The 14,774-nt window shown below is 62.5% G+C and overlaps 1 protein-coding gene across 1 annotated transcript in view; it reads right to left on the bottom strand.

Moving 5' to 3' along the window:
• CASKIN1 (CASK interacting protein 1) overlaps positions 1-13,737 on the bottom strand; it is a 29,547-nt gene extending 15,810 nt beyond the window's left edge. The window contains exons 1-2 of the mRNA XM_065850889.2: positions 13,529-13,737; positions 459-510 (exon numbers count right to left, since the gene is read on the bottom strand). Coding sequence (XP_065706961.2) covers positions 459-510; positions 13,529-13,622 — 146 coding nt within the window. The 5' untranslated portion in view covers positions 13,623-13,737. The remainder of the gene's footprint in view (positions 1-458; positions 511-13,528) is intronic.
• Between the last annotated feature and the right edge of the window lie 1,037 nt (positions 13,738-14,774).

The raw sequence follows: 14,774 nt of genomic DNA, 5'->3' as shown, positions 1-14,774 counted from the left end.
GTGTCCCCAGGGCACTTCCTGACCTCATCTGACCCCTCCACTCTCGTTCCATTTCCATGGCCACGGCAGAGTTGTCCCCAGGGACCAGCTGCTGCTGCTCATCCTCGTGTCCTGCGACCCCACGCAGTGCAGGGGGTACAGGGAGGTTGGGGGTACAGGGGGTGTTGCTGCCCAGCCCCGCATGCACCACTGCCTGTTCCACCGCAGCCCGCTCTTCCTCAGGGCTCCAGCTGCCTTTCCTCTGCCTTTCAGCCCTCCCACGTCCTCCAATGCCCATGGCTGTGAGCCCATCGGTTCAGCCAGGCTGGCTGATGGAGTGAGAGCCCTGGCCTGGTCAGATTCTGGCAACTCAACTGCACTGCTCTGGGGAGCCCAGCATGCCCACGAGGAAGCACAAGACCCCCGCTCCCTGCAGCCTGTGCCGCACACACTCCTGAACATGCACACCCCACACTCACCCATCGGTGTCTTGGAAGTTGACATTGACTTTCTTTGCCGATCCGAGGAGCTCTGGCAGGGAGGGAAAGGGACAGCATGTTAGAGTGGGGCTGGAGATGGCTGGGGTGGGGACCTGGGGTGCCAGGGAGGTGACACGGTTGCACCCCCAGGTTTTACTCCCCAGCAAGGTTTCGGCTCCCTGCAGCTCTACAGCCCAGGATGCAGCACGGCTCCGTGACAGGATGCTCAAGCCTGTGGGCAGCTGTAGACAGGAGGGTTTGGGGTGGGGGGGGTCCCCACTGGTGGTGTAAGAGCCCGAGGGTATCTCCTGGCATCAGGATTCCCACGGGATGCAGTGGGTTTGCCAGGGGTTCCCTCCCTGGCTCCTCTGTCTCGCTGGGTCCCAGCACATCCACAGGGAGCGCAGCACCGCACTGAGCTGCTGGGCCGGGCAGCTTCAGTAGAGTGGGGGGCTCGGCACGCTCCCCCCGGCCCCCACACGGCCCCTGTTCCTGCAGTCCCCCACCCGCTCTGCCCCGCTCCCACTCCACACCGGCCTGCGTGGGAAAATAAACCACCCTGGGGCAATCCAATTAGCAGCACGAAGAAGGACGAAGCCAGATTTACATAAGATTTAACCGAAAAATGCCACTCAGGCTTTCCAGCAACCCTGCTCTTCCTCACAGCAGGGAACTGGAGCAGGAGGAAGAGGAGGGCGGCTGCAGCATGGCAGAGCCCTGGGCTGGGGACACACACAGCAGCCCCTGTGCCCACCACAGTGACTTGGCACCAGCACAACTCCAGCCTATGGGAAATAAGGCAAGAAAGGCTGCTCTGGCCGGCGGGGAGGAAAGGTGTCATCCGCACCCCAGCAGCTCGTCAGGAACCATGCTGGGGACAAGCATTCGCTGAGAGAAGCTGGCTGGCAGGGGAGACCTCAGGCAGGGGTGAGACACGTGGGACCAGAGGGTTGCTCCCCGTGAGCTCCAGCCTTGCTTGCTGTCCCCACACTGTGTCCCCTTGTCAGCATCCCAGTGCAATATTCAGTTATTCGGCTTCTGAACAGCACGACGATTGGCCCCCATCCACCAGGTCTCCAGCCACTCCTCCCGACACGTGGTGCCACAGAGTTGCTGTGGGACAAGAAGGGGCACCACAGGGTCCCCAGGGCATGGGGAGGGACAGGGGCACCGCAGGGTCCCCACAGCCAGCCCCGCTCACCCTCCTTCCAGCAAACAAAACGCCACCAGCCTGACCCCCCCATGACAGCGCAGCCTCCCTCACCCTGGCAGCCCACACTGTTCATTTAACACATTAACAAACCACTCCAGCAACAAATCGGGGTGGCCAGACCTGGGGAACAGCCCCCCAAATCCCACCCCAGTGCTGCCCGGGAAGGGCTGGACATTGCTAGCAGACAGAGCTCCCCGGCACCAGGGCCAAGTGCAGCAGCCGGGGCCGAGTGGGTCCTCGCCAGCCCCTAGCTGCTGCCAGCGTCCCCAACAAAGGTGCCATTCAGAGCCGATGGAGAGGAGCCCGGGGCCGCTTCCGCTGTCGCACGGTGCCAAGAAGCAGCTCCCAGGAGCAGGGGGCCGAGCTGCCCCCCAGGGATGCAAATGGTCAGTGGACAAAAGTAGCTGATGGGTACAGGAGCGGCACTGTGCCTGGCACTGGCTCCCATCTCCAGCCCCGAGACGGGCCCCGCTTCGGCTAACCAGTCCTCGCAGACGGACAGACGGATGTCAGCAGGTCTGCAGTGCACGGCCTTTCCCACGGGTTGCTCCCAGCCAGGGGCTAGGATGGGGCAGTGCACGGGGATCGGTGTCGCAGGTGCTGCCGTGGTGCTGTTGGTGTCACCACCAAACCCTGTGATGCCAATCCCCATGTGCGTGCCGGTAGCGGTCAAACCAGCATCAGCCAAACACACCGTAGCGGCGAAGCTCTCCTCCCTGCACCTGCAGGAGAGGTCGTGGTTGCCAAATTCTGTTTAGCGCTTCCATCAAGGCTCGTGCCAAGTGCTTAGTCAGTGACTTCCAGCCGTGCAGCGGTTTGACTTTGGTTAAAACTGACGAGCTCAGACCCTGATACAGCTTCAGGAGCTGCCGAGAAAAGGCCTTTAGGGGCAGTGGGAGGCACATCCATGGACACTGGTGATAAACAGTGTCTGCTGCGAGTAAACACTGCCACGGGGAGCGCAGCCCCGCCGCTACTCGCAGAAATGCCTTCCTTAAACACAAGGACCGTGGTAGCTAAATGCACGCTCGAGTTCAGGCTGGCGCTCTGCGTGCAGCGAGGGCAGCGAGCTCCTCACCAGCCCCATTCTCTCCTGCCACGTGCCACCCCGCAGCAGCCACGGCCCCGACGGGCACCGCGATGGCAGGCGATGCACGAGCTGTGGCACGTGCAGGACCGGGCATGCATGGGGGAGTCACGGTGCACAACCCCAGGGTCTGGTTGTGCCTCACCCAGACCCCCTGCACACAGCGGTCACTGCTCTGAGCACTCCGGAGAGTGCAACGGGGAGACCCTCATGCCTGGCTGCTCCAACCCCTCCCCTGCACCCATGTTCGAGGCCGCAGCCCCACGCGGTGGGACCCCTTGGAGTCTCCTCTCCTTTCCCAGAAGCGGGGCCATGCAGAGGCCGTTCCAAGTGCCAGCCCCCTGCATCCGCAGCCAGCGCAGCGCCAGCAGCGATCGATGCCCGGCCGGGGAGCGGGGGCTGCCGGCCAGGCCCCCGCTGACGAAGCACATCCTCGCCCAGCTCCCCCCAGCAGCGCCGCGCCGGCTCACAGGGAGCGCATGGCTGCTCCGAGCAGATGGCTCCAGCCTCCGCTAAATCAACATCTACTTAATGAGGGGAAAGCCGTTGCTGCCTCCCCATCCCAGCTTGGCAGCAGCAGTGAATGAGCGGGGGCAACCCCCCCAAGTCCTCTTCCCCATTCCTTCCGTCACCCCGCTGCAGTGATCCCCCTCCCCTCCGGCCCCACCAGCCCTGTTACATCTCCCCTCCTCAGTCCACATGGGCAGCAGGACCCCTGTGTGTCCCTCCCAAACACAATAGAGGTCCCCCAGAACCCATGAGAAGACATTCAAGGCAAAGCCAAGCACCTATTTCAGAGGAGGCGGGGAGGACCCTGCAGCGGCATCGCCATGAGCTGCCGGATAAAGGAAGCATCCAAAATAGCTGCTCTTAATTATATCCTTGCTGACAAGTGCCACGCAAACAACGGGTGCCGCAAGTCTTATTCTTCACAGCATGGATGGCATCCACGCTTTGGGGTCCCCATAGGGGCACGTGTGTGCAGAGTGAGTGGCCACACACATGCTGCCATGGGGACCCAGGGATGCGGCCAGAGCAACCCCGGTGGCAGAAGGGACACCAGGGAGCCTGTCCTCGCCACTGTCAGACAGCGAAAGGTTTGTACTCCTGCAGCCAAGGTCGTGTCGAGCGCCAAGGCCGGCGTGATGTTCAGATGCTAATGAAGCCGTTATCATCTTCTGATCGATTTGGACTCTATAAATAATGCACCGGGGAGCTCGCGGGGCCACGTGGGAAGGGATTGCCTGGGGCAAAGAGGTGGCAGGGATGGGACCAGGTCATTGCAGCCCAGGACCATTCACAGCTGGATAACTGCTACCCACAACAGCTGGATACCCCAGTGCCCATAACAGCTGTATAAAAAAACCTACTTGTCACATCTGGACACACAGTGCTCACCACAGCTGGACACCCCAGTGTCCACTGCATCTGGAAACTCATCACAGTCAGATAACAGCCACTCACTCCAGTGACCATCACAGTTGGACACTCACTGCTTAAAACAGCTGGACACCCCATCACTCATCAAGGCTGGATACCAACTGGACAGCCCACTGGCAGTCACAGCCAGATCACAACTGCCTGTCACAGCTGGACACCCATTCCCATTGCAGCTAGACAACCCATTACAGCTGGACACTCACAGCTGGGTGCCCTGGTGCCCATCACAAGCCATTCCCCAAAGCCCAGGGCACTTCTGGGAGATGCTGGCCCTCTGCCCAGGACACGTGCTGGCGCTCGGGATGCTGGCCCTCGCATGGAGCCTCCCCGGGGAGCAGAGAAACCCATGTTTCAGCATCAATAGGCCGTGGCAGCCTGAGTCACGGTGCTGCCGCAGCGCAGGGCTGTCCCCTGGGGCCAGGAGCAACCAACTTAAACACAGCTTTCAAGAGGCAGCGGGGACTCTGCTGTGATTTGGGATTTTTTAAGAAAAGAAAACTTTTTGATCCCAGGGGCTGACCATGTGGACTGCTGAAGCCAGCGGGGATGAGGGATGTGGGTGCATATAAGGTAGAGCTGAGCTGCCAAAAACCTGGGGCTGGAGCTGGCCAGGGGACCCAGCACCGCACCAGTGTCATGCTGGGCAGCAGTGCTTGCCAGTGGCAAGAGAGCATCCCCACTCTCCAGCATCACCGAGCTGCAGCCTCACCTGACCTTTGCCATGCAGTGCCACAGAGCCTGGCAGAACTGTTCACCATCAGCCAGATTGCCCTGGGGCAGCCCCAGAACCCAGTATGATGGAAATCCCTCAGTCCCAATTTGGGGCTCAGCCATGGAGCACCCCAGGTCTGCAGACTCCTCCCAGTGTGGGGTCATTGCCGGCAACATCGCTGCAGCTCCTGCCCATGCTAGGCTGCTGGTAAGCCTGCTGAGCCCTGAATAACGCCCAGTGCTGTGCTGCTCTGCCACACGAAGGATGCCGGTGACTTGGTCCTGTGCAACTCGGGCGAAGCTGCAGCAGGGACAGACAGAGGTGTGGGCAGCACAGCGACACATCAGCTCCGGCCCCACCACTGGGACACGAGATGCCGCGCTTGGCCCCGCGGCACCAGCACCCAGCATCGCACCAGCCCCGTTGCACCCGTCGCCGCCGGCCCAGTGCCAACCAAACGCCCACCCTCGTCTCCGCGGAAATGTGTGTTGGTGCGGCTTCCATGGAGCCCTAATTGCCAGCCCGCTCTCCCCGCACTGGGGTGGCAGCAAACAGGTAATTTTCAGTAATCACCCTGGTTGGAAGGAGTCACTGTGACATGGTGAGGCTGCCATGGTGGGGGATGAGATGTGGCTGCTTGGGGTTAGTACCAGCCTGTGTCTGTCCATCCATCCCTGCAACTGCATCCCAGCAAAGCCAGCACTGCACAGCCTTGATGCCCAGGGAAAGGGTGCCCAGGACATGGGAGTAGAGAGGGGCAGAGGCTGGCACCACTCGTCTTCCCCCCAGGGCAGAGACCATTCTGTCCAGCCCCACTCCCGTCCTCCCCATCTCCTCCTCGAGACCGGGAAGCACTGACCCCAGCCACACTGTCGTGCAGGGAGGGAACAGTAGTTTGTGTATCTTAAGCATCATTAACCAACGAACAGTCACTATCATCTCCCATGAATCCAGCCGCAGCCCAGACACCGCTGGTAAGTGGCGGGGAGCTCCCTGGCACACACAGAACAGCTGCACATGTGTGCATGCATGTTCATGCATGTGCATGCAGACAGCTCAGACAAATAACAAGGCAACAGGCGCTGCTGCAGCACTGGGTTCTAAGCTCCCACACCACACATGGATTAAACAAGCCCTGGGATCTATTTTGAAGACGGTGTCTTTAGTGCCATCATTTATCCTTGTCCATGTAACAGCCTGGTTCACCTTCCCCCAGCGCTCTTACATGTGCTGGTGCATGGTGGCAGCTTGGTAACACCACGGTCACCACGGGACGGATGAGCAGCACGGGGATGTGCAGCTAGGCGATGCCATGCAATGGCCCTGAGCACCAGGAGCTTGGTTGGAGGCATCACACCGCTCCCGAGGGCCTGGCAGCACTGACGGGGAAGGGCAGGACCTGTCCCAGTGTCCCCAGTACAGTGGGCACTGGTCGGGGGCTGGCAGGGGCGGTGTGGGACCACCTGCTGGGACCTGGGGCTCAACCAGAGCCAGCCCCAGGCTCTGCACATGCCTGAGCAGGGACAGCCAGGAGAAGAGCTCCTACGGAGCTGCAGGGCTGCGAGAAGCGTGCTGTAAACAGCCCAGCTGCAATGCAGGAGCCGGGCAGCCGGCAGCTTTGTCTGCTCCAGCAGCTCTGGCAGTCACCGACCAAAAACCTACGGGGGCCTCGGCGAGGAGGCGGCGCGGAGCTGGGCTCCCAGCAGCCACATCTGGAAAGGATCAGCCGGCTGCTGCCGCCACTGCCGCCGAGAGCCGTCCCCAGCGCCGAGCCCCACGCCAGGCCACGGAGCAGGCGCTGCCAAAGCAGCCAGCAGAGACAGCCATGGGCACACAGATGCACAGGGCAGATGCACACGCATGCACGTGGATGCACAGAGGCACACAACACATGCAGGTACACAGGGGCAGATGCGTGCACATGGATGCACACACACACACACAGATGCACACACACACATGCACACAGATGCACATGGGTGCAGAGGGACACAGGGATGCAGAGGTGCACATGGATGCACACGGACGCCAAGGGGCACACGGATGCACACCAGCAGAGCCGTGCTGGTGCGGAGTGGCCAGCTGCCGTTGGGCACAGTGCTCAGAGAAGCAGCACCAGGGCTGTGCCCATGGCATCTGTGTGGGCACCAGCCCCAACCTGCTCCACCTCCAGCTGTTCCAGGTCACAGCAGTGCACAGAACTGGGGTCCCACCAGCCTGCTGCGCCCCAGAGCACCCCAGCCCACAACCCCCTCGATTTGCTCGGCTCTCACCACGCGGCCAGCAGTGACCTTGCTGGCGGGACCCAAGGAGACCCAGGCAGATTTGGCACTACCCTGCCATCCGCTCTCCTGCACCACCCCAGCGCCGTGCTCCCCTAGCCAGGTGGCTTGTGCTGGGCACCGGCATCCATCCATCACCAGAGCGGGCCTGGCAGCGCGAGGCTGTCAGGCTGTGCTGAGACCAGTGCTGCATCCCTGGCTTCCCATTTCTCAGGCTGATTGCTCCTGTCGCTGCGGAGCCCAGTGTTAAACACCTCATTTTCTACTCCCGTATTGAGTTGAAAAATACTATTAACATTTCATTACGGTTTAAAGATCCCTCTCAGCCCGGCACGAAGAGCCGGTCTGCCGGCAGGATCGCTGATATGCTGACCAGGCTGTGCTGGTCCCCATCCCTCCAGGGACAGGGAGTCCCGCAGGTACTCTGGGATGGTCACCCGGGGCAGAGGTGGGTGCCAGTGCTGGATGCCGGTTCAGCAACTGGTCTGGCACACAGCGTCCTCACAGCACGCTCAGTCCCAGCTGCGGGAACAAAGTGGTGATGGACCAGCAGCATCCACACCAGCCAGCATGAGCCCGAGTGCTCCCCAGCAGGTTTTGCTTTCCCTTGCCCATGGGAGCCTGGCCCAGCAGCATCAGCCATTAAATACCAGCAAATTAGTTCTTTGATGCTCTCGTGACAGCATCTGAGCAGCTGCAACCTGCACCTTTGGCCACTGGCTGGTGAGGGCAGCGCACAGCAGGTTCACGGCCAGTGTTTGGTCACAGGCTCCCCAGCCCCGGCTCTTCAGGGTGCCAGCAGTGCCAGCCCTGGCAGTGTCCAGCCCAGGGGCACATACCGCTCCTGCACCAGCACCAGAAGGGAAAGTCATGGCAAACACACTTAGGAACAGCCCTGAGCAACATCCGAGAGCCACAGGTCCCTTCCACGGCTTACCCTGCAGCTCCCAGCCACCACGTGTCCAGGGCTGACATTAAACAAGGACCCACCACAGCTTCAGCACCTGGCACAATGCCACGAAGCCACCATCCATGTGCATCATCACCGCAGGGCCAAGCAGCCACCAACACGGTCCTGTGGGCACAGGGGAGCGGGAAGGGGCTGAGGGCACCCAGCACACCAAGCCGGGGAGGGGGTTGATTGCAGCCTTTCCTGTGGCTGGGAAGGGGAAGGAAGAGTTAAAGGGAGCACAGTGGAGCAGGGGAGAGGAGCCAGACGCCAGCCTGGCTACTGGAAACCAAACCGCACTGGGCTGGCAGGGAAAGGGGTGGTTGTGGAGAGGGGATCGTGCCTGCAGGACCCAGTCCTGCTGCACCACCAGCACCCCAAACCCTGTGGCACTGTCACCCTTGGGTGCAACCTTGCACTGCCACATCCCAGCCACCCTGGGGAGCATCACCCCACCATGGTGCATGGCACAGCAGTGTCCGGCAGCAAGGTCCTTGTGTGGGGAACAGCCAGAACCAGCAGCCCTGGAAGAGCCCTGGGCACGAGGGGCTGCCTGCCACCGGCAAAAGGCTAACTGGTGTCAACCCAAGTGAATTTGGGACTGCTGCGAGGAAATCCAGGCCAGCAAGGGAGCCTTGAGCTGCGAACAGAGACGTTGGCCCCATTGCTCCTTGGAGGCGGTGACCAACAGCCCTGGGATCCCCTGTAGCATCCCCCGGTAGGCAGGGACCCAGTGGCCAGCCCAAAGCAGGAGCTGTGCTGCGGTGGAGCGGGGGGCAGAGGAGGGTTTGCACCCACAGCCCCAGACCAGCCAGAGAAAGAGGAAAGCAAATGTAAAACAACGAGACATCACCCCGGGCTGAGTAATAATCCCCCTCTGGAAGAAAACTTGGCACACACCAGCCTGTGCCAGCCTGCCAAGTCCTGCTGGGAGGGAGGTTTCACATGCAGGCTAGAAACCCCAAAAAGAAGTTTATAAGGGACTAACTGACACACTATTAAGCATAGCGGTAGCAGCAGGAGCTGCTCAGCCCCAGCTGCCATCCCGGATGGCCCTCAGGTCCTGCACAGTGGTCAGGATGCACTCACCTCCCCCCCGTGTTGCCATCACCCTGTGCTGGCATCGTCCCGCACGCCCCAGCCCATCCCCTTGGTGTTTCACCCATTAATCTGCACCGAGGGGATCCCGGGGGGCCATGGGACAGAGGATGTGGAGGGGCTCAGCACCCTTTTGCAGCTCCCACAGTATTCAGCCCTGCAGCCCCTTCCTCCTGCCTGGCACTGATGGGTCCAGAGTCCGGTAGCACCTGAGGGCTCTGGTGTCCCAGCAAGCACCGTCCCCGACTGCCCAGGCTTCCCCTGCAGCAAGGGGGTGCTGTTCCAGCGCCCGTGGCCAGGAATGGCAGCAGGAACCATTAGAGGTGGCCAGAGGGAACTGGGGGAACTGGGCAGCTCTGGCGGCTGCTGGCCACATGCACTCTGGGCACTGCACCACAATTGGATTTGCAGCTGCCCTGCCTCTTACTGCATGGAAATTGAATTGTAAAATGTCAAAGACATTTCCTAACTGCACCATATTAGCCTGGTTTTATTAAATACTGTTATCAGAGGACATTATTAATGCAATCAAATACAGGCAAAAACCCCTAGAATTAACTGGCCACCACACAGGAGGACGCACTGGAAGGCAGGAGGCAGTCAGCAAGACCCTGGCGGGGACCCCATGTCCCCAAGGGGTCTGGCTCCTGTGCCCTGCTGCCCCCGCATCCCAGAGCACCGGCAAAGCAGAGATCCCACCCAGCTGCTGCAGCTCTACCTGCATCCCGGGATGGGTCCCCATGGGATGGCAACACCCCAGAGGGTGACAAGCCTGGGGGTGTTTGCTGAGCTTTGGGGTCCCTCCCCTGCTGCCCATGCTGCCTGCACCGTGCACACTCCTCCAAGGAGCTGCCTGGCTCCTGTCCTGCTCTTTTCACCTGTAGCAGCCCCACACAGTCCCAAGCTGGGAGCAGCATGGCCAGAGGCAGCCGTGGGGCCAGCGCAGTGCCGGTGGTGCCAGTGGGGCTGGGATCCCTTCCCAGGCATGGCAGCAGGATCAGGGCTGGCTAGGATAAGCTCCAAAATGCTGGGGCTGCTGTTAGTGACACATGGGGCAGGATGCAGAGCCTTGCGCAGGTGGCAGCACAGGAATGGGGCTCTCCCACCCCAGACAGGGGCACCCCAAGAGCTGCCCACACCTCAACACCCACACCCAGGGGCAGTGAGGCTAGGTTACCCACATAATGGGGTGTAGCGGGTGTGTGGTGCTGTGACCAGGTCCCAAACCCAGCCAGGCAGCGTGGCTCCCCCAGCATCCCAGAGCGAGGTACCCAGAGCTCCAGCAGCACATGAGGAGACGAGCCCCGATGGCAGCCTCGGCAACCAGGACGGCACCAAGGACCAGGCACGGCTGGGCAGGTCAGTCCCACGGGACACAGCCCTGGCTCGCCCCAGCACAGCCAGACTGCAACCGGCCCCTGCCATGCCAGGCTGCTTGCCCTGGCACCATGGGGCCATGTGCCATGGCATCTCCTGTGCTGCACGAAGCTGCCGCACATGGAAATGCTTTGCAGAGCCCCCCAGCTCAGTGGGAGGAGAGGCCGGGGCAGAAGGCTCTCAGCCCAAAGTCCTTCCCGTAGCACCAATGGGCGCCACGCAGAAGTTGTTTCCAAAGCGGACGAACTGTCGGCAGCACCGGCCTCGCAAAGAAGGAGCCCGCTCACTCCAGCACACCATGGCTGATGAACCACGGTTCCCCTGCGTGGCACAGCACAGCCCCATCTCCTGCTGCCCAAAGTCCTGGCTGCCCAGGACAGGAACAGCACAGCGGGCACAGACCCCGCTGGGGATGCCCCGGAGCCCCGTCCCATTCCACAGTGCCCAAGCCAAGGGGAAAACGCCAAGTCACTACAATTCTTCGAGGTAGCACCAGGGAGGAGGGGACGGGGAGGGAAAGAGTTTTCTGCCAAATCCCTGCATCTGATTTGCGTAACTTTCAGACAACCTCATCAATTATGAATGCCCGGGAAGCGAGCACGGTGCGCGCTGCGGCCGGCCCGGGCCCCACAAACTCATACTCCACATGCTAAATTGGGCCCCACGTCGCCATAGCAACCCGTGTTAATTCACGCAGGGATTTCTAAAATCTCATTTATTAAACCCCACATGAATAGGATATTATCCAGATAACAGAGCTAAGTTACAAATCTTCCTGGTGCTACGCAATGCGGGGAGTGCCGGAGGCACACATGGGACCAGCATGCGGAGGGCAGAGGCGGACATGGGGAGGCTACGGCATGGGGACAGCCCCCGCTCGGCACTGTGCTGTCCTGTGCTGTGCACCCCAGGCCAGGAGTGTGGCACCCACTGCGGTGCACACAGCCCTGCTGCCGAGCAGGAGAGTCGGGTCCTGTGGGGTAACGGCACTGGAGCAGCCCAGCATCGGCACTGGGGGCTCCGGCACAGCTGGAGATGCACAGCCCAGCTGGGGCATGGAGCGAGCATCCAGGCCCACAGTGGGAATCTCCCCAGCACCAGGCCAAGTGGGCTCAGCCTTGCTGGGTGTCCCTTGTCCACGCACGCAGCACAGGGAGCACTGCCGCCCGCCCCAGCCACCTGTCCAGAAGAGCCCGGTGCTGGAGGGCTTTTCAGCGGGAGAACGGCCGGGGCGGGAGATGCAGCAGAGCAGCGCTGGGAAGGAGAAGGATGTGGGAGGAGGTGGTGGCACTCCAGCACCGCTGGCCGTTGCCACAGCAACATCAGCTGTCCGCCTGGGCCAACAGGATGGGAAAGAGTGTGCAGGGGATAGTGTTGTCCCTCTTGGTCCCCTCATGTCACTCTGAGAGGCCACAGAAGCAGCAGCATCTGGGGTAGGTTGGGATGAAGGGGGCTCTGAGCTGGACCTTCTGCTCACCCTGCACAGGCCACTGGCAGAGACAGCAACGATGGCACTGGGGACACGAAGGACACCACACCAGTCCCGCCTGTCACGGACACAGGGCGCACCACACCAGCTCTGCATGGCACAAGGGACCACATGCCGGCCCTGCATGGCACTAGGGACATGGTAGATGCTGTGCCAGCCCTGAACTACAACAGCAGGGACATGGGGGATGCCACGCCGCCCTGCTCCACACCAGGACATGGGGACACCACACTGGCCCTATTTGGCCTGGAACTCACCTGCGCCACCACAGACGGGGACAGTGCATGAGCCCTGCACGGCTCCAGGGACAGAGGGGTGCCCACATTCAGGGAGCGCTGGGCCCCAGGAGGGAGGGACGGGACTCAGGATGGGATGGCAAACGGGTTGTGTGCCTAGGGACCCAATGTCACACAAGTGCTCCCCATGGTCCCTGCCCATGCCCAGGGCTGGTCCCCAGCCCCTCAGGTTGGCCCTGCGCACCAGGCCTGAAACCTGCGGCTGCATCAGCACCATGAATAATTCAGTCCCGGGTGGAACGCCTCAACAGAGCAGTTAAATCATACAGAGAGCAGATACTCACAGAGCTGCACACACGTACACGCACAAACACACACAGAGACATACGGACACCCCTGCAGCCTCATGTCTTGATCTGGACACACACACGGAGACGTGCAAACCCAGCCGCAGAGATGCACACAGGGAGATACCCAGGGAGCTGCATCCAAACACCCCCACATGGAGAAACACCAACACAGCCACATCCAAACACACATATGCCAGGGTACACACCGATACACAAACACAGCCACGCACCCAAACACAGACACACACACTCACACCCAGCATGCGTGTACACGCACACAGACACACGCAAACGTGTGCGGGCTCCGGCAGCTCCAGTGCACACACGCACGGTCCGTGCACATACACTCCATGCACACGCAGATGCCCCCAGCTCTGCCCGGCCGCAGTCCCTGCCCTCACTGTGCCCATGCCCAGCCCCAGACCCCCAGCTGCACTGTCCCAAGGGTTCCGCGGGGACTCGGGAGCCGCTCCCGGGCACAGGGCAAGGGCAGCCCGGCCGTGCCGGAGGTTGCACCGGGGCGACCCTGTGCAGCGCCGAGCAGCCGCTCAGAGCCCCGGGATGCTCCGCCGCCGCCAGTGCTCTCCTCGCCGGGCCACCCCCCGGCTCCCCGGGACGCCGCCGGGGGTCCTCGGCACGTCTACAGCCCCCGCCCGCCCGCGCCGCGCCGGAGGAGGGCCGGGGATGCTCCGGGGCCGGGCAGGACGCAGGGCGGCATCCCGGCCGAGCCCCGGGAGCAGCGGGTGGGATGCGGGCCCCGAGCCGCCGCGATGCCGGTTCGTCCGCCCCCCCCACCCCGCGGTGCCCCCGGCCCGGCCCCGCCGCAGCGGCACTCACTGGCTTTGCCGGGCTTGGGCCTCTGCAGCAGCTTCTGCACGGCCGCGATGTCCTCCGCCTTCACCGCCTGCACCAGCTCCTGGTCCTTGCCCATGGCTCCGCGGCGCCGGGGCTGCCGGCTGCGGGCTCACGGCCCGAGCATCCTCCGCGGCGCGACGAGGGGCGGGCGGCTCGGCTCGGCAAGGCTCGGCACGGGCCCCCCCGCCCAGCCCGCTCCGGAGGCGGGGGCGGGGGCGGCGGCGGCGGCGGGCGCCCGGGGCGGGGCGGGGCACGGCGGGGGGGCTGCACCGGGAGCGGAGCGGGGGGAGTTCCGGGAGGAGGGGGCGCACCGGCAGCGCCGAGGTAGGAGGAGGATGAGGGGGCGGGAGCCGGGCCGGTGCCTGCGGGCGGGGCACGGGGATCCCCCTTCCCGGTGCGCAGGAAGGTGCCGAGGCCCGGGGGACGCCCCGGCGGGAGCCGCCGCCGCCGCTGCGCAGCTGTGGCGTGTAACGAGCCGGCGGGTCTCAGCGGTTCCGGCAGCCGGAGGGGAGCGTGGGGAACAAGGCTGCTCTCGGCCTCTTCTTCCTCGGGAGGATCCCGGGGGCGGCGGTGCCCCCCGGCGGAGAGGAGATGGGGCTGGGAGCTGCAGTCGAGATCCCAGCACCCACCCGGGGCACCCCGTGCTCCCCAGCACCCACCCGGAGCACCCCGTGCACCCCAGCCCCACTCCTGCCTGCCCTTCACTGGTCCCCGTCCCGACACTCTGCCTGGCCATTGCGGTCACCGATCATCAGCCAGTGTTGGCTGATAATGGGAACCAGGCTGGAGCAGCTTTTCAATTTCTTTAAATACAGCCCTTATTACTGCCTAATTTTCCACTTTGGTAGACACAATGACCAGTGACATTCGTCCCCTTCCACTTTTTTATGGCTTAAATGACTGAGACATGAAAGGTGTGGGAGGGTGCCTGGTGGTGTTGAGCCTCAGGATGCTGATGAACCAGATGGGAAATGGGGCCAGCGGTGGACAAGACGATGTGTTAATGGTGCCCAGCCAGCGCAGAGCACAGCCATGACCCGCACAAAACTGTGCCCAAATTTCTGCTCTCCTAGATGAGTTGTCATCTAAAAGCCTTATGGAGGTCCTGTCTCCAGCAAACCAGCCCTGGGGCACCCAGAATGCTGGTACCTGCACACTCACTGCAGGGTATAGGGACAGACGGCTGCAGCCCCGGGTGAGTGCCTGTGGCAGAGGGGAAGATGGAAGG

This window comes from Patagioenas fasciata, chromosome 15, assembly GCF_037038585.1.
Source record: "Patagioenas fasciata isolate bPatFas1 chromosome 15, bPatFas1.hap1, whole genome shotgun sequence".
In the NCBI taxonomy this organism is placed as follows: Eukaryota; Metazoa; Chordata; class Aves; order Columbiformes; family Columbidae; genus Patagioenas; species Patagioenas fasciata.
Note: the sequence above shows the minus strand (reverse complement) of the source record. Positions and strands in the feature narration are given on the sequence as shown.